The sequence below is a fragment of the Girardinichthys multiradiatus genome, chromosome 23 (assembly GCF_021462225.1).
Source record: "Girardinichthys multiradiatus isolate DD_20200921_A chromosome 23, DD_fGirMul_XY1, whole genome shotgun sequence".
In the NCBI taxonomy this organism is placed as follows: Eukaryota; Metazoa; Chordata; class Actinopteri; order Cyprinodontiformes; family Goodeidae; genus Girardinichthys; species Girardinichthys multiradiatus.
Window position 1 is genome coordinate 12,790,947 of NC_061815.1, and position 23,692 is coordinate 12,814,638.

General features: G+C 41.4%; 1 protein-coding gene across 1 annotated transcript in view; it reads left to right on the forward strand.

Moving 5' to 3' along the window:
• The window catches only part of pigg (phosphatidylinositol glycan anchor biosynthesis class G), a 114,477-nt gene extending 91,827 nt beyond the window's left edge, over positions 1–22,650 (forward strand). The window contains exon 13 of the mRNA XM_047353613.1: positions 16,729–22,650. Coding sequence (XP_047209569.1) covers positions 16,729–16,951 — 223 coding nt within the window. The 3' untranslated portion in view covers positions 16,952–22,650. The remainder of the gene's footprint in view (positions 1–16,728) is intronic.
• The last annotated feature ends 1,042 nt before the right edge of the window (positions 22,651–23,692 follow it).

Sequence of the window (23,692 nt, forward strand, 5' to 3'; positions counted from 1 at the left end):
TTCACCCGTGGCCTCCTGCTTCAGAAATTAAATATCTCAATATGACTATTCAATATGAACCACTATTCAGTGAAAAGTTCAAGCAAGAAAACAAACAAAAAGTTCTGGATTGCCACTGGGAAAGTGTTTCGCTCAAGCAAGACGAGCACAACATTCTAGATTATTCCTCCATTCGGCTTTGTGTACAGTGACTTGCGAAAGTACTCAGCCACCTTGAACTGGTCAACCTCTTGCCACATTTCAGGCTTTAAACATAAAGATATAAAATTCAAATTTTTTGTGAAGAATCAACAACAAGTGGGACAAATTTGTGAAGTGGAATGAAATTTATTGGATGTATCAAACTTGTTTAACAAATAAAAAACTGAAAAGTGGGGCGTGCAATATTATTCGGCCCCCTTGCGTTAATACTTTGTAGCACCACTCTTTGCTGCAATTACAGCTGCAAGTCTCTTGGGGTTTGTCTCTATCAGTTTTGCACATCGAGAGACTGAAGTTCTTGCCCATTCTTCCTTGCAAAACAGCTGGAGCTCAGTGAGGTTGGATGGAGAGCGTTCATGAACAGCAGTCTTCAGCTCTTTCCACAGATTCTGGATACGTTTATTTGTGAACCATTCCATTGTAGATTTGGCTTTATGTTTTGGATCATTGTCTTGTTGGAAGATAAATCTCTGTCCCAGTCTCAGGTCTCTTGCAGACTCCAGCAGGTTTTCTTCCAGAATGGTCCTGTATTTGGCCCCATCCATCTTCCCATCAATTTTGACCATCTTCCCTGTCCCTGCTGACGAAAAGCAGGCCCAAACCATGATGCCGCCACCACCATGTTTGACAGTGGGGATGGTGTGTTCAGGGTGATGAGCTGTGTTGCTTTTACGTCAAACATATCGTTTTGCATTGTGGCCAAAAGGTTCGATTTTGGTTTCATCTGACCAGAGCACCTTCTTCCACATGTTTGGTGTGTGTCCCAGGTGGCTTGTGGCAAACTTTAAATGAGACTTTTTATGAATATCTTTGAGAAATGGCTTTCTTCTTGCCACTCTTCCATAAAGGCCAGATTTGTGCAGTGTACGACTGATTGTTGTCCTATGGACAGACTCTCCCACCTCAGCTGTAGATCTCTGCAGTTCATCCAGAGTGATCATGGGCCTCTTGGCTGCATCTCTGATCAGTCTTCTCCTTGTTCGAGATGAAAGTTTAGAGGGACGGCCAGGTCTTGGTAGATTTGCAGTAGTCTGATACTCCTTCCATTTCAATATGATTGCTTGCACAGTGCTCCTTGGGATGTTTAACGCTTGGGAAATCTTTTTGTATCCAAATCTGGCTTTAAACTTCTCCACAACAGTATCTCGGACCTGCCTGGTTTGTTCCTTGGTCTTCATGATGCTCTCTGCTCTTTGAACAGAACCCTGAGACTATCACAGAGCAGGTGCATTTATACGGAGACTTGATTACACACAGGTGGATTCTATTTATCATTATCAGTCATTTAGGTCAACATTGGATCATTCAGAGATCCTCACTGAACATCTGGAGAGAGTTTGCTGCACTGAAAGTAAAGGGGCTGAATCATTTTGCACGCCCAATTCTTCAGTTTTTTATTTGTTAAAAAAGTTTGAAACATCTAATAAATTTCATTCCACTTCACGATTGTGTCCCACTTGTTGATTCTTCACAAAAAATTTGAATTTTATATCTTTGTTTGAATCCTGAAATGTGGCAAGAGGTTGAAAAGTTCAAGGGGGCCGAATACTTTCGCAAGGCACTGTACCTGTCATAGCCCAGGTTACATCGTTCATAACATAATCTTGTAGATGTAGACATGAAGTTGCACAGTTCTGTGTTCATTTCAAACATTCAGAATCAAAGATTTCACAATAACCAAGAAAAAATTATTTTCCATTAGCCAAAAGAAACATGTTTAATGTACTAAGTTAAAGTCCCAGAGTTGCTACTAGGCCCTAGAAAAGTCTGGAATTTAGTGGCTTTCCACATCAAGACAAGTATGGAAACAGAAGTTTGGAAAATTGTTTGGATTTTGTGACTTTATTTGCTGCCCCATTATCTAAATGTCTGTCTGTCCATTCAAGCATATATTTACTCATCCTTCCTTCTAACTGTCCATTTATTTGTTTATCTGTCTGTCCATCCACCCATCCATCTATTTGCCCTTTCATCTTGCAATCCATTTAACCATTTATTCAGTCCGTTCATCCATCCATCATTTTATTTCTCAAACCATACTTCTGTCCATCCTATTATTTAACCTTTTGTTTGTCCAGCTGTTTATTTATCCATCCATCATCTATGAATTCTTTTTTCAATTTATTTTTACATTTACTTATCCAACCATCCATCCCATTTTTCCATCAATACTATCCTTTCATCTGTCCATCCAGGCCACCATCCATTTACCCATTTATCATCCATCCATCTTCTTACAATCTGTAATTATTTTGGCAGTTCTGTTTGTTGGAAAATCTGTGGTACATTTATAGTAAGCTTTTGTTTTTAAGCTTTAAAAACGGGCAAAAAATCAACTGAGAAGCCTGGAAATGTGAGTCAGGAAAATCCGGAACTCTGACATGGAAATTGTGCCAGATGTCTGACAGTTACTTGAGGAAAATTATGGATTTAAAACTTGTACTGAAACCATGAAAGCATTGGAACCAAAGGCACCGACTCTCAGACAGCAGATTCTGGGAGGTGGTGAAGGTGACCGCTGGTGTCAGCTTGTCTTGTGTGGTTTCACCAAGCAAGCAGCCGGATCACCAGTATGGAAGCAAATCGTTATCATACTTCAAATGAAAAAGCATTTTCAGAAATGCTTTTTCCAGAATCGCTTCGTGGCCAACCGGTAGTCCTTCTCCATGGCCTCACCGAACTCCTCCCAGGCCCGTGTTTTTGCCTCTGCCACAGCCCGGGCTGCAGCACGCTTGGCCTCACGGTACCCGTCAGACGCCTCAGGAGTCCCACAAGCCAACCACAGCCGATAGGACTCCTTCTTCAGCTTAACAGCATCCCTTACTGCCGGTGTCCACCACCGGGTTCTGGGATTGCCACCGCGACAGGCACCGCAGACCTTACGGCCACAGCTACGGGCAGCAGCATCGACAATAGATGCGGAGAACATGGTCCACTCGGACTCTATGTCTCCAACATCCCCCGGGATCTGGTCGAAGCTCTCCCGGAGGTGGGAGTTGAATACATCCCTGGCCGAGGGCTCCGCCAGACGTTCCGAGCACACCCTCACTATGCGCTTGGGCCTGCCAAGTCTGACTGGCTTTCTCCTCCTCCAGCGGATCCAACTCACCACCAGGTGATGATCAGTGGACAGCTCAGCCCCTCTATTCACCCGAGTGTCCAAAACATGCGGCCGAAGATCTGATGATACGACAACAAAGTCGATCATCGACCTCTGGATGTTCTAGGGCTGTCATGGTTGACACGTCTCTTCAACATTGCGTGGCGGTCAGGGACAGTGCCTCTGGACTGGCAGACTGGGGTGGTGGTCCCCCTTCATAAGAAGGGTATTGGAGAGGCGAGTCCGACCGATAGTCGAACCTCGGCTTCAGGAGAAGCAGTGTGGTTTTCGTCCCGGCCGTGGAACACTGGACCAGCTCTATACCCTCTACAGGGTGCTCGAGGGTTCATGGGAGTTTGCCCAACCGGTTCACATGTGTTTTGTGGACCTGGAGAAGGCATTTGACTGTGTCCCTCGTGATGTCCTGTGGGGGGTGCTCCAGGAGTATGGAATCGGGGGCCCTTTACTAGGGGCCATCCGGTCCCTGTACGAGCGGAGCAGGAGTTTGGTCCGCATTGCCGGCACTAAGTCGGACCTGTTCCCGGTGCATGTTGGACTCCGGCAGGGCTGCCCTTTGTCACCGGTCCTGTTCATAACTTTTATGGACAGGATTTCTAGATGCAGCCAAGGGCCGGAGGGGGTCGGGTTTGGGGACCAGTGGATTTCGTCTCTTCTTTTTGCGGATGACGTGGTCCTGCTGGCCCCCTCTAGCCAAGACCTACAGCATGCGCTGTGGCGGTTCGCAGCCGAGTGTGAAGCGGCTGGGATGAGGATCAGCTCCTCCAAGTCCGAGGCCATGGTACTCGACCGGAAAAGGGTGGCTTGTCCTCTTCAGGTTGGAGGGGAGTTCCTGCCTCAAGTGGAGGAGTTTAAGTATCTCGGGGTCTTGTTCACAAGTGAGGGAAGAATGGAGCGGGAGATCGACAGACTGATCGGTGCGGCTGCCACAGTAATGGGGGCGCTGTGCCGGTCCGTTGTGGTGAAGAGAGAGCTGAGCCGAAAAGCAAAGCTCTCAATTTACTGGTCGGTGTACGTTCCTACCCTCACTTATGGCCATGAACTTCGGGTCATGACCGAAAGAACGAGATCCCGGATACAAGCGGCTGAAATGAGCTTCCTCCGTAGGGTGGCCGGGCACTCCCTTAGAGATAGGGTGAGGAGCTCGGCCATCCGGGAGGGGCTCGGAGTAGAGCCGCTGCTCCTCCACATCGAGAGGAGCCAGTTGAGGGGGCTCGGGCATCTATACCGGATGCCTCCTGGACGCCTTCCTTGGGAGGTGTTCCAGGCACGTCCCACCGGGAGGAGGCCCAGGGGACGGCCCAGGACACGCTGGAGGGACTATGTCTTTCAGCTGGCCTGGGAACGCCTTGGGCTCCCCCTGGAGGAACTGGAGGAGGTGTCTGGAGAGAGGGACGTCTGGGCGTCTCTGTTGAGTCTGCTGCCCTCGCGACCCGGTCCCGGATAAAGCGGAAGACGACAAGTACAAGTACGAGAAATGCTTTTTCATTTTAAGAATGTGGGTGCATTGTTTGACTCATAAATGAAATTAGTAATCAATCATCCTATTTGCATTAGCATTTTCTTCTTCAAGACTGCTCATTCCTTCACTAAATTAAAAGGAAAAAGAAAAAGACATTTGAGATTTATTTTTTAAAATATGCCCCAGCAAATAGATACCAGAATTCAATTTGAAATGTAAAATTTGAAAATGAAAAAGCATTTCCAGAAATGCTTTTTCATTTTAAGAATGTGGCTGCATTATTTGACCCATAAATAAAATAAGTAATCAATCATCCTATTTGCATTTGCATTTTCTTCTTCACGCATGCACATTTTATGCCATAATCAAAAAGAAAACAAAGCAGACATTGCTTTTTCGTTTTCGTGGTCTGCCCGCAAAATACTGCCCAGAACTCGAAAACGAAAAAGCATTCCGAGCTGCGGTCGCAGCAGAGTGACGTCAGCAGCCGCTCTTCCTCAGCTCCCTGCTGACCGAGTTACCCATCTTGTTCGGTAGGGGGCGCTGTGCACGTCTGCATTGCATTACATTGCAAACGTGCCGAGAAATTGATTGAATTGCAGCAGGGCCGAGCTCAATTTGTGGCAGTGACAGGCAGAACTGGCAGTTCCGGTGGCAGGCTCATGGCCTGGGACATCCAGCGTGTTTTTAAGCATTTATTTATATTTTTCTGTGAGTGACGATTCAGAATAGCCGCTCATGCTCTATAATAAACCGGCTGTTTGTGCAATAAATCGTCATCCTTTCAACACGTCACACATACACATAGTGCTATTTATTTTCCATGTCAAGTAAATACAATCACCTTATGTTATGGGTCTAAAGCTGTTTATTAAATAATAATCAATAATGACATCATTATGTAAAGGTAACAGGCTATAACAATAATGACAACCCATTTGCCGATAATCAGCATCAGCTTCCACAAAAACAGCGGCAACCGCATTGGCAAGCTTTTACGGCCGGTCTGGCACCTTCTGGCATCCTCGCGGGATCCCGTGCCACCGTGTGGCAGGTTGTGGCAGTTCCGGTGGCAGCTTCGGTGGCAGGCTGTGGCGGAACTGCCACAGCCTGCCACCGAAACTACCAGTTCTGCCTGCCACTGCCACAAATTGAGCTCGGCCCTGCTGCAATTCAATCAATTTCTCGGCACGTTTGCAATGTAATGCAATGCAGACGTGCACAGCGCCTCCCACCGAACAAGATGGGTAGCTCGGTCAGCAGGGAGCTGAGGAAGAGCGGCTGCTGACGTCACTCTGCTGCGACCGCAGCTCGGAATGCTTTTTCGTTTTCGAGTTCTGGGCAGTACTTTGCGGGCAGACCACAAAAAAGCAATGTCTGCTTTGTTTTCTTTTTGATTATGGCATAAAATGTGCAGTCGTGAAGAAGAAAATGCAAATGCAAATAGGATGATTGATTACTAATTTTATTTATGGGTCAAATAATGCAGCCACATTCTTAAAATGAAAAAGCATTTCTGGAAATGCTTTTTCATTTTCAAATTTTACATTTCAAATTGAATTCTGGTATCTATTTGCTAGGGCATATTTTAAAAAATAAATCTCAAATGTCTTTTTCTTTTTCATTTTAATTTAGTGAAGGAATGAGCAGTCTTGAAGAAGAAAATGCAAATGCAAATAGGATGATTGATTACTAATTTCATTTATGAGTCAAACAATGCAGCCACATTCTTAAAATGAAAAAGCATTTCTGAAAATGCTTTTTCATTTGAAATATGGTAACGATTTGCTTCCATACTACCAGGATCCGGACCATTGGTTTCATTTTGTGAGCCATCCTGAACACTGCTGCCTCTACAGCCCACTGCAGGAAGTTGACTGTGTTTCTTCCTTCAGCACATGTCACATTAAATCCAGCTTTAATACATTACATGCTGCATTACAGCGCTGGACAAAACAACCATCATTCCTTATTATCTCTTATTACTCGCAACACGGAGCTCCCCTGCAGCAACCCCAGCTGCATTATGCACTCAGAGGTATTGTGACAAATGAAACAAAAATAGTCTGAGCTCATTAAGAATTCCCTCTGCAGCATCAGCAGATTGACCATAAAGGGAAGTACTGGATATGGGTTCAGATCAATGGAGGCTCTGCTGGTTTCCTTCCATACCATCCAGCTGTGTCATTTTGAAACAAAGTCATTACTCCGGTCTTTAAAAATGCAATATTCTAACTAAAACTGGGGAGAGAAAAATAAATATTTAACCGTTTAACTCTATTCAAGTTATGTTTGTTTAAAAATGTGAAAAGCCTGTGACAAATAGACAGACGGTTCGTTTTGTTACTGGTCGTAGTTATTGTGTGAATGCTGAAGGCACTGTTTCTCTTTATTATTATGTATATCTAACACTTTTTTTGGCACCTATCTCCTCCTTCATACTTTGTGCTATTTCAGCCATTCAACTTTTAAAATGTTCAGCTCATTTAGGACATTACGGCTATGACGTTTGGTATTAATACTTTTTATACTTTTTTAAATATTCAGCTTTTTGTGCCGATTTTTGGCCCATTGAAATGAATGGAAAATCTTAACAATTCCGCAAAATTCAGCTAAAACTTTGTGCTCTTTAACAAGTTACTACGTCTGCATACTTTCAGCTAGAAACACAATTCAACTTTTAAAATGTTCACAAGACATTAAGCTATCTTCAGATGATTCAGCTTTTTGATATCTATTACGGTTCTTCTACAATTGCGATTCAAATTTTAGGCAAGATTTTCGACATTTTTGATTTTATAATGTAATCCTATGGCGGAATTTGTCAGTTGGTAGAGTGTACGCTCTAGGTTGTTGAACAACCTGAGAAAGTACGAACAAACTCTCCTCACTTGCTCAATTTTCACTCTACTGGCACAAATTAGGTATCAAAATGTAGGATGGTCTTTCGCGATTCAGAAAATGTCACCCTCATTAATGTAGGACTAATGGATTTCACGCAACACGTCCGGGAGCAACGCAAAGTCAACACACACTGAATGGAAAACCTATAGGAATTTCAGAAAAAATCAGAGCAAAAAATCTTTAAACTCACATGTTTTCGAATCGCCGCCGCTCCTAAACCGTTCAAGTTAGAGACTTGAGCTTTGCACCAATTAATCTTCAGACATTGCTGGCGCTCACAGTGAAGGAATGTTTTTGATACCTTTTATCGTTTTGTCATAAAAAAAGTTTGTTTAGGAGTACCAAATCTGTCCTTCTCAAAATCGCTTGAAATTAACAAATTTCAAAATTATCCACTTTTCTACACTGTCACATCTCCTACACGGATTTATGTAGAAACATGAAAATCTCCAGGATTGTTCACCAGGGCCTGCTGATTAATACAGTGAAGTAGGTTAATCCTCGTGAAGTAGGTTTGTTTGACATTGGAAAATTCACCTTCACTCAGGTTAAAAATGGTCAAAATTATCCGCTTTTTCACAGGGTCACACCTCCCAGACAGATTTTTGTAGAAAATTGAGAAGCTCCATGATTGTTCACCAGGGCCTGCTGATTAATACAGTGCATGGATCAAATTGATAGCGCTTATAGTTTCTGAGGTATTAGATGTTGTTCGAGAGCATGTTCAGGCATTTTTGTGTTTTTCTCCATTTTTCCTTTTTTTTCACTTAGTGTTGTGCCTTTATTATTATATTTTCAACAAAAATATGTCCTTTCCGTTCTGAGAAAAACGGTCCAAGAATGACGTTGATAGCCCTTACGGTTTCCGAGTTATGGGCAGTAGTTCGGGAGCATGTGCCACCATGTTATAAAGCCAGGCCATGATGAGACACAAAGTGTGGTGCTGCATGAGTGAGAAACAGCAGCTGTTGGGCGCTCATTAATTACCATAGCAACAGAACACAGCTGCCAGTAAACTTTAGTAACCTCTGACAGAGACTGGCTCTGAGGCTGAGCTCAGGCCAGAAGCTTCCATGAATGATCACAATAAGTCAGTCATAGCTGACAACCACATTAGATTTACAAAATAAGACCTAGACATACTCTACAAAATAAATGCCTTTTTTTCACACTGAACATCAACCTTCCACATTTACAAATGATTTTTTAAACTGATAATAGCATACACAATGATTTCAGACAAGCAAGCAGGTTCTATATGACTAATGGAAATAACCCAGACTTGAAAGGACAACCCTGCTAGATTTTCAAAAAAGACAAAACATGCTCTACAAAATAAAAGCCTTTACATTTTAAACTATAGAAAATTGCAGCACTGGGCTTCACACCAATGTTGGAGCTCATCCAGTGTTTGAAATAGGACCAGATCAGCCCTTTAAAATAAGGCTTACTGAAATTTTCAAAATAAAAGTCTCAACCTTCCATAGTTACTAATGATTTTTTAAGCTGATAATAGCATAGACAATGATTTTAGAACAACTAACAGAACTAACCCAGACCAGAAAGGACAACCACGCTGGACTTTCAAAATAAGACAAAACATGCTCTACAAAATAATAGCCTTTACGTTTTAAACTATATATCATTGCAGGACTGGGCATTACACGACTGTTGGAGTTCACACAGTGTTGGAAATGGGACTATGCTAGTCCTTTGAAATAAGGCTTACTGAAACTTTCAAAATAAAAGCTTCAGCTTCCATAGTTTGTATTGATTTTTTTTAAGCTGATAATAGCATACACAATGATTTTAGAATAGCAAACAGGTTCTTTATATCTAGTGGAAGTATGCCAGACCTGAAAGGACAACCATGCTGGACTTTCAAAACAACACCTAGACATACCCTACAAAATAAACGCCTCCATATTTCACACAGCAATAATTGCAGCATTGGTCTTAACACTATTGCTGGGACTCTGTGATGGAAATGGATCTACTTTATCCTTTCAAAATAAACTCACTGATATTTATAAAATAAAAGTCTCAACATTCCTTAGTTGGGGCCTGCCACAGTAATGAAGGGAGAACAGTGAGTGGTTTGATTCCCATGCCATTGCCTGGTGGCACCTATTACTACACATCTCTAAACTGGACTCTTTATTTATTTGCGACTGCCAAAGCAATGCAAGGACGCATGATTACTGGTGAAACAAGAACAAGTCTAGATAGACATCTTAACCTTCTACCCTCAATCATGATGCACACCATTCTGTTGCTTTGGTTCTGTACCTCAGACCCACAACATTTGGCTCTGGTCCAAGAAGCACACACCAAAGGCAGGCCCCGTCTAAATTTCTTCAGAAATTTTCTAGTTTATTACTATTATTATTGTGTGAATGCTGAAGAGTGAATAGTTTTAAATGGCAATTTCACAGACTTTTGAATATACGCTGTAGTAAGCATTAGAGGTTTAGCTCATTTTAGCTTATATATTGCTTTTTGCATGGTAGATGGGTTAAATTAATATCAGCCTTCATGCTAGTGATAGCCAATATGCTAATGTTATCATTTTAGCTTCTCTTTCTCCTCTCTTCTCTCTTAGCTGAAGAACACTTTTGCGTTTTTTTTGGCAATTTCTTGTTTGTTTTTGTGTTTCTTCAGCGTATTTGTTGTTAGTTCACTTTTTTCTGAAATTTCTGCAATTTTTGGGGTATTTTAGCACTGACTTCAACTTCTTAGGCTACATTTTTGCTTCAGTCTCCTTTTTCAGCTCATCTATGGAAGCTCTTTCCTGCTTTTTTAAAGTTTTTGTCAGTTCTTGCATTTCAACAACTCTTTCAAGTAGTTTTGAGGTAACTTTACATTGTTAAGCTGTTTTATAGCTAATAGTCTTCCTGCTCAAACAGATCAGATGACAGTTTTTCTTTGCTGTTTCTGCTATTTCTAATTTATCAGATTTCAGCAGATTTTCTGCAGTCAATTTCAGCTTCTTTCTGCCAGCTTTCAGCTAAAAAATTCAGCTTACAGCATTCACACTGCATTTTCGCAGGAAATGCAAATTTTTCTAGTTATTCATCTATTTTTCTTTAACTTTTCAACAGTTCTCAGAACTTTACTTTGCAAAGTCTTTCATTTTAAGTTTACTTGTTTCTTAAAAGGAAAATTGGAGCTATTCGTCATGCATCTTGTTCAATGAGGAACAAAACTGAGTTTACAGGCGGACAGATTACACTGAAACCAACTCAAAGAGATTATAAAACATACCATGACTCAGATGGAGTTTTGAAGTGACTCACTGAAGTAAACCTCAGCTGCTATTAGCTGCAGCTCAGTGGACTCAGGTAGTGGCTGAAGAGCCTTAAAGATACCCAGATTCCTGTAGTTTGGTTCTGCAGAACCTTGTTTCCCTCATGACTTTACTCAGCAGCCATGTTTTGTTTTACCTGGGGCCACACGTCACAGCTTTACATTACAGCTGTGCAAATGATGAGACAAGTGCAAATCAGTTTCCTGGCAAAATGGATCAATAAGAATCAAATCTGAACTGATGGCTGATATCGAGTCACACTATAGTGATAGAAACAGACTTATCTCATGTCATTAAAGCGAAGCGGCTTTTTGATATATTAATTATATAAGGACATCTTAATTTCTAATTTCACCCTCCACATAAAGAAACATTGTGTCACACAAATATTGTTTTTTAAAATGCTCTTCTAAAACCTGAGCATTTTCAGTTTTTTGTTAATTGTTACCATTAATAAATAAATAAAATAATCTTAGCAATTAATTAGTTTTTATGTGGAGTGTTTTACAAGTGAAGTGAACAGAACATCAAATCAGCCTCAAAGATGGCAGATTTATAGTTTCAGCTCTTAAAGTGTCTTAAATTCAAATGTTTTCTGCAAATGCAAGTTTGCATAATTAGAGTAATTTGGTGACTTTTAGACAGTTTCTAATTTCTCTTCCTGGATAAAAGCATTTTCTCAACCAAGCACTTAAAATACTATTCAAATATGCGTATTGTATGTGTTCAACCTGAACCGAGTCACCACACACATTGATGCACTCAGGAAACGGCAGAGGTCAAACTTACTCCAGAGATCATACACGCTGGGCTTGAATTAAGACACTTTCGCTGGCTTATTCTTCATTTTTCAGTGTTCACACTAATGTAACTAAGGAAAAATGTTTGTTGGCTGGAACAACAGGAGCTGTCTGATGGTATCAGAAGAATTATTCCAACAAAGCCAAATAAATATTTACCACTGGTCAAAAAGCAGGGCATGACAGTGTAAGCCACCTTCTTATTTGAATAAAGCTCTGAAAGTAGACTCTGAAAGCTGAGAACGTGATTTGGTCTGATGAAACCAAGTTTGATTGGATTGGATTGCTTATAGGTAACAAATCCAGATGGCACAGAAAAGTACTGAATCAAAAGGAACACCATCAGAGTAAACGGTCTCTGTGAAACATGGTGGTGGCAGCATCATGATATGTGGTTACTTTTCTTCAGATGGAACTAAGTTTATTGCCAAGGTGAATTAAATTGAACCGGATCCAAATACCAGTCAGCTTTGACCTGAAACCATCAAGTTTCTTCTAAAGAGCTGAAGATGATGATGGATTTCATTGTTCTTCATCTGACTCAGTCTAAGCATGCATCAAAATCAAAGAAATAATGGCTCCACCAGGAGAAAAGTCAAGTTCTGGCCATAGTCCAGAACTGTTCTCACAATCTGATAGATTTAGAGAACTTCTGCCCAGATAGAGTCGGTAAATCCAGTAAAGATGTGATGCTGGTCAACTCTGAATGCTGACACTGAATCAAAACATGCTTCAAAAAAGTATTATTGTAAGGGTGTGGACACCCACCTAATCAGTGAGTTGGTTTTTCAGTTGAATTGTAAGGGATATAAAAAAACTTTCTCAAAACCTGATCTTGTCATTAACAATAAAGTAAAACACTAATAGCAGCAGTGAGACACAGTGAAATGATCATTATGAAATGATCTTTTTTCCTGCTCTCGGTGGAGGTGGACGCTTTTTCTTTGTCTCCCGCACCCCTCCCATATCTGCCCTGCTTCAGCTCTGTGTCTTGTCTTTTTTTTGGAGCCTCTTTTTGCACATCTTCCAAATTCTTCCAAATTATGGATTTGTTCAGCTGGTTCAGCAATGCAATTGATCAAATTTTCTCGAGGAGAAGACAGGGTAAAGGAGAGCCCACTTGCCCGGACGGGACATTTTTCTACAGATACACGATGGACTCCTGGCAGAAGTGGAGGATTATGTGTCTGTCGATAATGTCAGTCGAGGATGTGGAAGATGTGTATATAATTGGATGTTTGATATCAGGATTTCTGCTTTTTGGAGTCAGCGGTTACCTGGCATATCGGGAAATCCGGAGAATGTCAGCAGCTGTTCTGGCCATTGTAAGGCTGCCTGGCATGTGTGATGGGATCTTCAGAGCGATCAACACTCAGACTGAGATGTTACGTGAGCTGAATCGCAGACTGGATGTGATCCTTATACAGGATCGCAAGCGGGTTGCGGTTCCTGTACTCAGGGGTGAAATGGAATAAATCTTGGAGAAAGTTGTTCGCTTGGATCTGGCAGAAAGACCAGGAATTTGGCTGTTTGGATTCGCCTTTGAGAAGCACCAGTGAGACTCTCAAGGCTGACGGAAAATTAAGAGTCAGCCTAACCCAAATAATAATTATTTTTCTGAATCTGGCTCCCCTGCGCGGCCTTGATGGCTGGCTATCTTCAACTTCTCCTGGAAGTTATGTAAACATGACACTCTGCTCCCTCTGCCCCCCTCCCTTCCCTGAGGACATCTGTGGACCTGCTCAGAACTTTGTGGCCGGTTGATGAACCTTCCAACGTACCATCAAGGACAATGGCCTCTGTGACAGTGCTTCATGGACTTACTTGCACACACTCACTCGCACACACACACATGCTCAAGATAAACATATGCACCCCCTCACACCACCTTCACCGTTCCCAGCATGATGTTGTTTTGTCAACTTGTTGCTTCTTTGTGCTGAGGTTTTTTGCAATCTCAAACTGTATCCTGCTAAGGATAAAGTGTGAAATATGATTTTTTTTTTTCCTCTACTTACCTAATGTGTCTTTTCTCATCTAGCAAGGGCAGCAGCGCCTCTGAGTGTGCAGAAAACCCTCGGTGACCCGTCCCCCCATTGTCTTGTCTTGTGTCATGATGTATGTTTGGATGGGTTGTACTGGAATTCTAATTTCCCCTCGGGGATCAATAAAGTATCTTTGAATTTGAATGATCGTTGGAGTTAAAATCTTACAACCTTTAGAAAAAGCTGCATTTAACGTTTTCTTTGTCCTAAATTTAAATCTCTTACCCTCAATCTGAAGGAGGGGGTTCTTCATAACAGAACTTTCTGCTCCAGCACCTGCTGTGTCATTTATTTGTGCAGATTTAACCTGTCTCTGCAGCACCTTTCTGTCAGCACCGGAGCACTTCCTGTTCCAGTTGGTGATGGAGGAGGTTGGGGGAACACTTCAGCTTCCAATGGAAAAACAAAATTACATCAATACTAGAGTGCTGAGGACAGTCTGCTTCATACTCCTGAGGATACACAGTTGCTAATGGGCCTTCTTTATGATGCTCGCTCTGCATCGTTTTTTCCATGAGTTACTTAAAGGGAGAGACAGTTTCCACCACAGTGACCTCGATAAAGAGGGGAGAGGTAGTCCTGTTCCCACAAACAGCTTCTTCAGCTTCCCCACATTGTTGCAGAGACTCGTTACTCTGCACCAGTACACAGGTTATTTTACCTCCTGCTGTTACAGTGACTCATCGTTGCAGTGTCTGTCCAAGCAAGTCAATGTCAGCAGATTTACCAATCAGCATCTGATCAGCACATAAATAAATGTACCATTTACCATAAATAAAACTGAAAAATAGAAAATGATAACCAATCATAAACCTCAACAAAGGCTGTAATTTTAGTTCATAACTGCATTGTTTCAAGCCAACCAACAATAGTACATTTCAAGGAAGAGTAAAAAACATACAAATTGTGATGTATAAAAATGAGACAAGAAAAAATATTTCCACTAGGTCTGAAAACTATGAATCGGATTAATTGTGATTAATAGATTATTGAAATAATCATCAACTAATTTTGTAATCAAATAATCGTTAACTGGAGTATACAGACTCTGAAACACTGTTTGTTTCAGTCAGATTTAGTTTTGAACCCTAGCTCATTCAAACCGTTGCTTTTCCTCTCATCAAGTCATTCTTTTGTTGATTTTTCGTTTATGCTCGAACCTCCTGTGATGCTATAAAAGTAAATTTATCTCCAGCTTTCTAACAGACGCCTTAAGGTTTAGGGCCAAAACTGATTAGTGTTTAAAACCCCAGCTTGACCTAAAGCTTAGTTCCATCTGAAGAAAAGTTACCTCACAGCATGATGCAGTCACCACCATCTTTCTCTGTGGGCATGGTGTTCTTTTGGGGATGGTCTGTGTTTGTGTCAAACTTGGCTGTTTTGCCACAGATTTATCAAAGTCTTTTTTTTCTACACCTATCCTATGGCACGTAATTTAAAGGCACAAAGACTAATCTATCCTGTGACAGATATCCTCATGCAGTTCTTTTTGTACTCATTAAGAAAGATTGACCATGACCCAGGAAAAAGGAACCCAGAAAAAAGAGCGGGATACGGCACTGCGGGCCTCTTCCCTGTTGTTACACACATCATTGAGCTGGCTGTTTCCTCTGGTACTTGTAAAGATCTGCTGGTTGGGGAAAAAAGCTCAAAATGCCCATATGTTTTACATGGTTGAAGTTGCTTACTACCACCAAAAACCCCTATTGATGTTCGCTCTTTATGTGCTGTGTGCCCGTGTTCCTTGTTAGAAATAAACAGCAACAGTATGGACAAGTGTAAACCCCTTAGGCAGATATTGTGGACAACATTTAGGTTCGTATACCAGTTTTTTAATCCACTTACATTTGTCCTCTTCATGTTTCCATTAGCAGTAGTTTTCTTAGCGTAACAGAAACCCAGAAATATTTAAGGAGATGTGATTGGGTCATTGTGGACGGTTGCAGCTGATTGCCGAGGTGTGCAGAACACATGTAACACAGATTGCCAAACGAATGAGGACAGCACAGTGACAGTTGAATGAAGACCTTTTTTTCTTGTTTAAACTGGATTCATAAGCATCTCCCTGGTTAGAGGTATTGCTCAGTGCTTGATTCATTGTTGGTCAGCATCAGTGTGGATGTGAATGTATCTGTCCTCCTCCAAACTGGACTATCTTATGAGAAGACATGCAGTTCCTCCCCCTCAACTGGGACACTGCCTGCTGTGATTAACTACAACCCTCTGCTAATTTACACTTGAGTTTCAGAGGCGCAAAGATAAATCTTAGGTATGAATGTATGCAAAAACTTTGTGTACCTGTGTGTGTTTGGCTTTACATCCTCATCCTCCTAATCTCCTGGCTGCGTCTGTCTTCTCCTCCTGCTGGTTTTAAAGTTATTAACTTCCTAATCAGAATTTGCCAGTAATCTGCATTATTGTGGGAAGATAATTGGATTAGCCTCTCGTGTGTGTGTGTGTGTGTGTGTGTGTGTGTGCGTGCGTGCGTGCGTGCGCTCCTGTTTTTGCCCTGACTGAGGACTATTTTGAGTGTTTCACTATCAAAGTGAGGATGATTTGTTGTAAAATGAGGACATTTTAAGGGTCCTCAATTGCTATTTTGCCAGGGCTTAGGTGTGAATTGAGTTAAGGTTGGGCTTAGTGTTAGCTATGTACTGGTGAGGGGGAAGCCATAGACAAGGTTGACAATAAATGGAAATCAATGGATGCCAACAAGAGTCAATGCAAGGTCCTCACAACATATAGTAAGACAAGAGTGTGTTTGGGAGAGAGGTTAAAAATATGAGTTATATCCTTCACTGTTAATGGTCAAACAATTTTCCATGAATTAGAGTGAGACGTAAAGCAGCTTAACTGTTCTCCTCTCTGATGAGTCCTCTTCCTCTCCGTAGGAGCCCGGTCGCCATCAGCCACGGTTGCTACTGTTTGGCCCTGCTGAGGTCAGTGCCGGCTGCAGCCTACATCGTCTTGGTGACCGTCCTGCGCTATCACCTCTTCATCTGGAGCGTTTTTTCACCCAAATTACTCTACGAGTCCATGCACCTGCTGCTGACTGCAGGAGTCTGTCTCTTCTTCATCACAATGGAGCAAAGCCCCAGCTCCAGCAAGTTTTAGGGAGGTAACACACTGAAGTTCAGGCAGGTCAGACGGAGACCATCAGACTGCTGTTTCACAATGGCTCTTCAGAATGTGTGAATAGATAACCTAGGAAATGTCTGTTTTCAGTAAATACCGCTGCAACTCATGGTTTTTTATTTAAACACTTTTCTATTTCTAAAAGAAATTTGTTCAGGATGAATAAAAATGTGATGTAACATGTTGAAAGAAAAACAAGTTTTTCCCTGTGAGATATGCAAACTTAAAGAATAAAACCAGCTGTGTGAGTTGTTGAAGAACTTTGGTGTTAGGTTTTATAGGAGAGCTGCGTGTGACAGCTGTTTCCACTCATCCCGCCTGAACTTTATAAGTCTAAAGTTGGGCCGAACAAGGCTGGAGACTCTCAGTTCCTCAGGCCCTGGATTCTTTTTGAAACGATGCGAAGATCAGAGGTGAGAATAACAAGATCAATCACGACCGTTTTTCAGTTAAAGGATTCAGATTCAGGATCCTGCTGGGTTCCTAACGCCCAACACGGATACTGGAATCAAACCGTGTTATTAATAATAGTTGTGTGTCCTACTGTGACTGATCAAAGGGGCTGTGGTGGATTTCTGAGGAGTTTCTGTTGTCTTGGCCTGAAGGTGCAGCAGGGCTAAGGAGAGTGTGAGAGAAATGTCAGACACTCAGCCTGCGGACGCCCACCTAGAGCTCTAAAAAAGGGTCCAATCGGGCAGCGTTAATGAAAATACCTGCGTGGGAGGAACACAGGAGTGCAGAGTGGGAGTTTTAAGAGACACTGCAGCCATTTCTCTGTAGAACTTTTTCTAACATCACAAATAATTGATTAAATTCCAGCTTTCTGTTTTTTTTTTTTTCCATTGCACAAGTTGGTCATATTTGTTTATTAAGCTTTGTTACAGACTTGTTCAGACATATCTAAGATAGAACCTGTGAGAAACAGCTGTCAGTTACTGTGAAAATGTTTATTCCTCTTAAACCTTTCGTTTTGTCAAGTTAAAACCTATTAGGATTTTATGCAGTATATCAACATAAAGTTGTGTGTAGTTATGAAGTTAAAAAATACACATGAGAAAAGTGTGGCATTCATTTGTATTCAGCTCCATGAAGTTAAAATATTGTTGGACCACATTTCACCGTGGCTATAGCTGCCGTCTCTACCCAAAGCATGATGGTTCCACTTCCCTGTTTCACACTGGGGGTGTTGTGTTCAGGGTGATGTGTAGATGCATCCATCTTTCCATCAACTCTGACATCATCCCTGTCCCTGCTGAAGAAAATCATCCCCACTAAAATGTTCATCTTTGTCTCATTTGTTTCACATGTTTACTATGTATCCTACATCTGGATCCTATAGACTGAACTTATTGTTTTATTTTAACAGAGGCTTTCTCCTTAAAGGCCAGATTTGTGCAAATTAATAGTTGTCTGCCGACAGATTCTCCCACCTGAGTTGTGGATTTCCACAACTCCTCCAGAGTTACCATTGGCCCCTTGGCTGCTTCTCTGAATAATGCTTTCATGCCTGGATATTTTATTTTGGGGTCTTAATGTTAAAAAGGGCGAAATACAAATGCAAGCCACCCACTTTTCAGATTTCTTTCCAATACATGGCCATCCATCTAAAATATATATGACATTCATTGTGCTTCATAGCTATGCAGTACTTGTGTTGGTCTGTTGCAGGAAATCCCAGAATAATACATTAAGCTTTGAAGGTTTTAATGTGACAAAATGTGAAAAGCTTTAAGCAGTATGAACACGTTTGCAAGTTACTCTTGAAGTTATTGTCAACTTCCAGAGGAAGGGTCTTTTTTGGCTTTATTTGAGATTATCCTGTTTTTTTGGGGGGGGTTTTTTCGATTTGTTTGCAAAATTAATGTGAGTAATCATTTCCGGAGTCGGAAAATGAACTTCAGATCCAAACTTTTTCAACTCATTGTGTCTTTCAATCACAAACCAAAGTAGAACTGGCCAATTAGGCAGCTTTGATCCAAAGAAATAAGAGCAGCAGGGAAACGGCAAACAGTGGAAGTTTTGATGTTCAGCTTTATGTCATTTGAGTAATAAGAGCCACACGTGAAGCAAGATCTTAGTCTGTCTGTGCTGTTATTTTAGTTTGCATCAATGATCTGAAGGAATCTCTCCAACTACTTCAGGGCACTGCGTTGATTACAATCTGCCAGCTCCAACATCTACCCCTGAACAAAAAAATAAAGAAACGAGCTGAAGGATGTAGCATCAGAGCAACTGTTTGCAAAGTTTCACCTCCAGGCAGAGAAGCCAATTGTTCATTTTCCACCGCCAACACTTGTCACTCAGCCTGACGAGCCGCCTGCCTTGTGGAATAGCATCTCGCCCGAGGCAGAGATCCCCGACATCCTGCAAGCCTGCCACAGGCATCGTGGAAGCAGGTGCCACGCCTGGTGACGGGGCATTCAGTGTGTGTGCTCCTGCACAGATTCCACCTGATCCGAATGGAGCTCCGGCCTTTGTTTTCACTGCAGCTCACCTTGACTGGGAGCTCATCACCCTGTGCGTTGGCAGAGAAATGGAATGCAAATGTCCTGAGTTTCATCAGAAAGCAGGATTTCCTCTGAAGTTCAGTGTTTGTGGCAGAGACACGCTGCATATGGATCACTGCCGGTCGGGTCCTCTCCACCGGAGGAAAGACATGTTTAGCTGTAAGGGAGTCGGGGCTCAAAGTTAAACTGACCCTCTTCAAATTGGCAGAACACTATTGTCTAGTCCCTTTTCCGCTCTTTAGCTCAACAGGGAATCTCAGCCAGACTTCAAACAAAGTCTGCTATAAATAGTTTATGAGCCAGATAATAATCTAAATGACTCTGTGGATTAGTCTGTCAGTGCTCAGTATGCTCCACATCTCTGTCCAACAAGCTCTGCATTGTCTTTACAAACTGAGCAGCTAATCCACGCAGATGCCATGGAGAATGTCTTTTTGGAGGTGATGATCAAGCATGGTCGGTTTCCCAACAACACCACTAACCACATCAGTTACTGTTACTGGTAAACATGGCAAATCATAAACTAGTAGGAGCAGCAGAGTAATAGAAAACCAACAGTCATGATGAACATGATTAACTTATTTGAGGAGGACAATAGGCTGCTTACCTAAAATGATCTCAAATGCTTGAAAAATCAAACCAAAACCGCAAAGACATGGAAAAAAACAAATAACTATCATTCCAGTAGATTGAAGGATATAAAAAATGTACTTTTGAAGACTCATCCAATGATCAGTAGCAAGGGGATCGAGGTACGTCTACAGTAACCTGTGTGTGGTGTAACAATAGGAGCTATGTGAAGCAAAACTGTCAGCAAAAAGCCCCAGCAGAACCCCACAGCTGGAAAAACAAGAAATTACAATTTGGCAAAGAACACATTGTTTGGCCTAAGCAGAAATGGTGCAGACAGTTTGTCATATGATCCTCAAATGCTGAATTCAAGTCACAGTACACAGGGCAGCATGGTGGTTCAGGCATTATGGTATGGCGGTGTTTCTGATGCTATGATGTCATGCCTATTTATTGCATGGCAAGGGTTATGGCTCATTGTGCTTCATGTTGATGAGGAAATGCCCTTAAAATGCCCCAAACACACCAATAAACTTGCAGCAACTAGTTTTCAGATCAACAAGGTTGATGTTAAGAAGTGGCTAACCTAATCCCTGGACCTTAATCCATTAGAAAACCTTCGGGGTGACATCAGACCCCACAGGAAATGGAGAGACACTGTGGAATCTGCAGCCATCTAATCATCCTGGGCTGGAACACCTGTTTGCAGGAGCCAGAAGTTGGTCGAGTCCATGCAACACAGATGTGAAGCAGTTCTCGGAAAGGTTATACAACTAAATATTAATTCAGGGTTTAAGTGGGGAGCTTAATATTTTAATTTTGATTTTTTTTTTTTTTTCTCCTTCTGTAAACATTTTTCTTCATGTTTTGCTTTGGAATAAAATGAGCTGCATTTCCATTCTATTTGTGTGCATGGGAAAAAAAAAACATACCCTCTTGTTTTGCTTTGGAATAGAAAGTGCATTAGGATTGTGTGTATGGAAATTAAAGCTATAATATGTATTTTGAGCTTTACTTGCTATTATTTTGAACACAGCTGTATATATTTTCCCAGGACGATATTGATTTTCTGTTCTAAGAGATAAAAATGATTGTTATGGACTTCTCAGAGGGTTTCTGTGCTGCTGAAGATGAATTATGCTCGATGGCGTAACATTCATCTGCATCTCATTAGTGTCCTTGCACTAAATAAAAAATCCTTGGCTTTGTTTAATACAGCTGAGCAGTTCTGTATGTAGGCTGAGAAGCTTCCGCAATGTTTTGGGGGACTGAGTTTGTTTTTAGTAGGGTCTTTATTTTAGTGGATCCAGTTGTACTTGTTTTCAAAGGTCCCAGATCATCTCTTAAAAAGACGAGGTCTGGTTTCTGTCCCTGAAACACTGCGCTGCCATGTAGCAGACATCCTGAATCTAATATTTTGCAGACGGCCTCTCTTCTGTTGCGTCTCCCAGCTGCAGATCGTCTGTAAGCTGGTCTGCACCGGTGCAAGAAGCCTCAGAGCGTCCTCTGACAAATCTGATGGGGCTGACACTTTGTGAAATCACTCCTCTGTATCTAAAATACCCAGCAGCCCGTGAAATGGATCAGAATAATTGTTTTGTTCACATGGCTGAAAGCTCTCACATGTCACATCGACACGAGGCTGTTTTATTTTCTGCTCATTCTCCCTTCAGAGGAAGAACCTCTTATTTTGTGTTGTTAACCACAGCAGGATTTTTAGTTAGTTTGTTTAGTTTCATGCAGAATCTCCTGCAGTGTCTCGCAAAAATATTCAAAGCCGTGAATTTTGTCACATTACCGCAACAAGCTTCAATGGATTTGTATGAAAACTAATATTAAGTAGAGCGTAACTGTGAAGTGGAAGGAAAATGATCCATGGTGTTTAAAGTTTCTTTATAAATAAAATCTTTGCAACTCCTCCAGAGTTCCCAAGGGCCTCTTGGGTGCTTTTCAGACTAATGGTTGGGCTGGATTTTATTTGGCGGTATCAGCTTCTTATTTGTACGGAGCCCTGCAAGTTTCAGCGGGTAAAAAAAAGAAAAAACAATGCTGGTGGAAATCCGTGCTCACGCTTAACTAAACTCTGCACGCCGTTTTGTAATCTGTGCCCGCAGATTGCAAAACAGAGCAGTTTATCACAGCGTGAGCACAGATTTCCACCAGCATTGTTTTTGTTTACACTTGCTGGGCTTCGTATGTTTGTAGAACATGTTCATGTTCTTTTCACTTCAGTTATCTAATACCGCAAGTTGGCTTATCAAATTAAACCACAATATATATATTGGCGTGGCTGCAACACGTGCATAATTTCTAGGGGTTTGAATACTTTTGCAAGACACTCTTGAATGAGCACAAAAATGTTTAATGTTCTGTCCTTTTAATAGAAACTATGCAACTCATGCCGTTTGTTTCCTGGTGGCGTTTGAGGTGTTAATGGTATTAAAGTTGTTATTTTTGCCTGCTTAAATGTCCATAATATCTGAGGATGAGTATATGTTTTTGTTTAATGGAAGAAAGGTAAATTCTTTTTTCCCAAATGACTTTTATAAAGTTTTTTCTTTCTTATGTTTATCGAAATAAATATTCTACAGCATAACTCAATTTTCTTTGACTGGATTTAATCTTCTATGAAAACCATAGACCTGATTTTGGCTCAACATTCCCATCTTTTGGACATTTTAATAGGAATCTGCCCATTTCCCTCAAGTGATATTAGTGATTAGCCGGCCATTATATTGTCTTTCAGCTTGGTAATGCCTGGATGGAGGCTACCTGTCTTCAGGCTCAACCTGCTCTGGAAGGATAGGAGACATATGATGTACTTTTCTTATACAGTTTCATTCAAGTTTCCTTCTGATTTAGTAAACCTCAGCAAAATGCTGTCCCCATTGTGTCCTTTGAAGCTGAATAGTACAGTAGGATGACAATTTAGTAATCATCCAGTTTCCACCCACTAAATAAAAATGTTCTGCCTTCAGGAGCTGGCCACCATCAAGAGAAGAACACATTCCACACTTTTCTTGCTTCTGAGTAGGAGTCTCTTCCAAAACCTAAGTGATGATGCACCAAAGATGCGCTATTGTCCTGAAATGTGACTTACAGAGCTGGATTCAGTTAGTTTTAATAGGGTCTCTTTATGTAAATCTTGTTTCCAGCACAATCTGTTACATCCTGTGGTCACTGTGAGAATCTGTGTGTGACTTTAGAAACTGACTCATCAGCAATATGTGGAGCATCTGTGATGTACAGTATACATGTTGAGTACAACCGTCCATTTTCACCACTTTCACAGTTTTGGGTCAATGCTTAAACCTTTCTTCCCCAATGACTACATCCTTTACAGCCCTTTCTGGAGTGTTTTTAAAAGCCTCCACAGGCTAAAACCTGTGACGTTCCCCATTTTTCCGGGGGGGGGGGGGGTACGGTGCCTAATTCATATGCCTTCAGCATTTTTACTTTTTCTTAAATTACAATAAAAAACCTTGTTATATTTTATTTGGAATTTTAGGTGATAGACTTGCAAAAGGTAGTGGATAATAAAGTCGTCTCTATGAAGTTGAACAAAAATGATCGAAATTGGTATTTAGCCTTTGTTGACATGGTTACTTCTAAATAAAATGGAGTGCAGCAAATGACATTTATA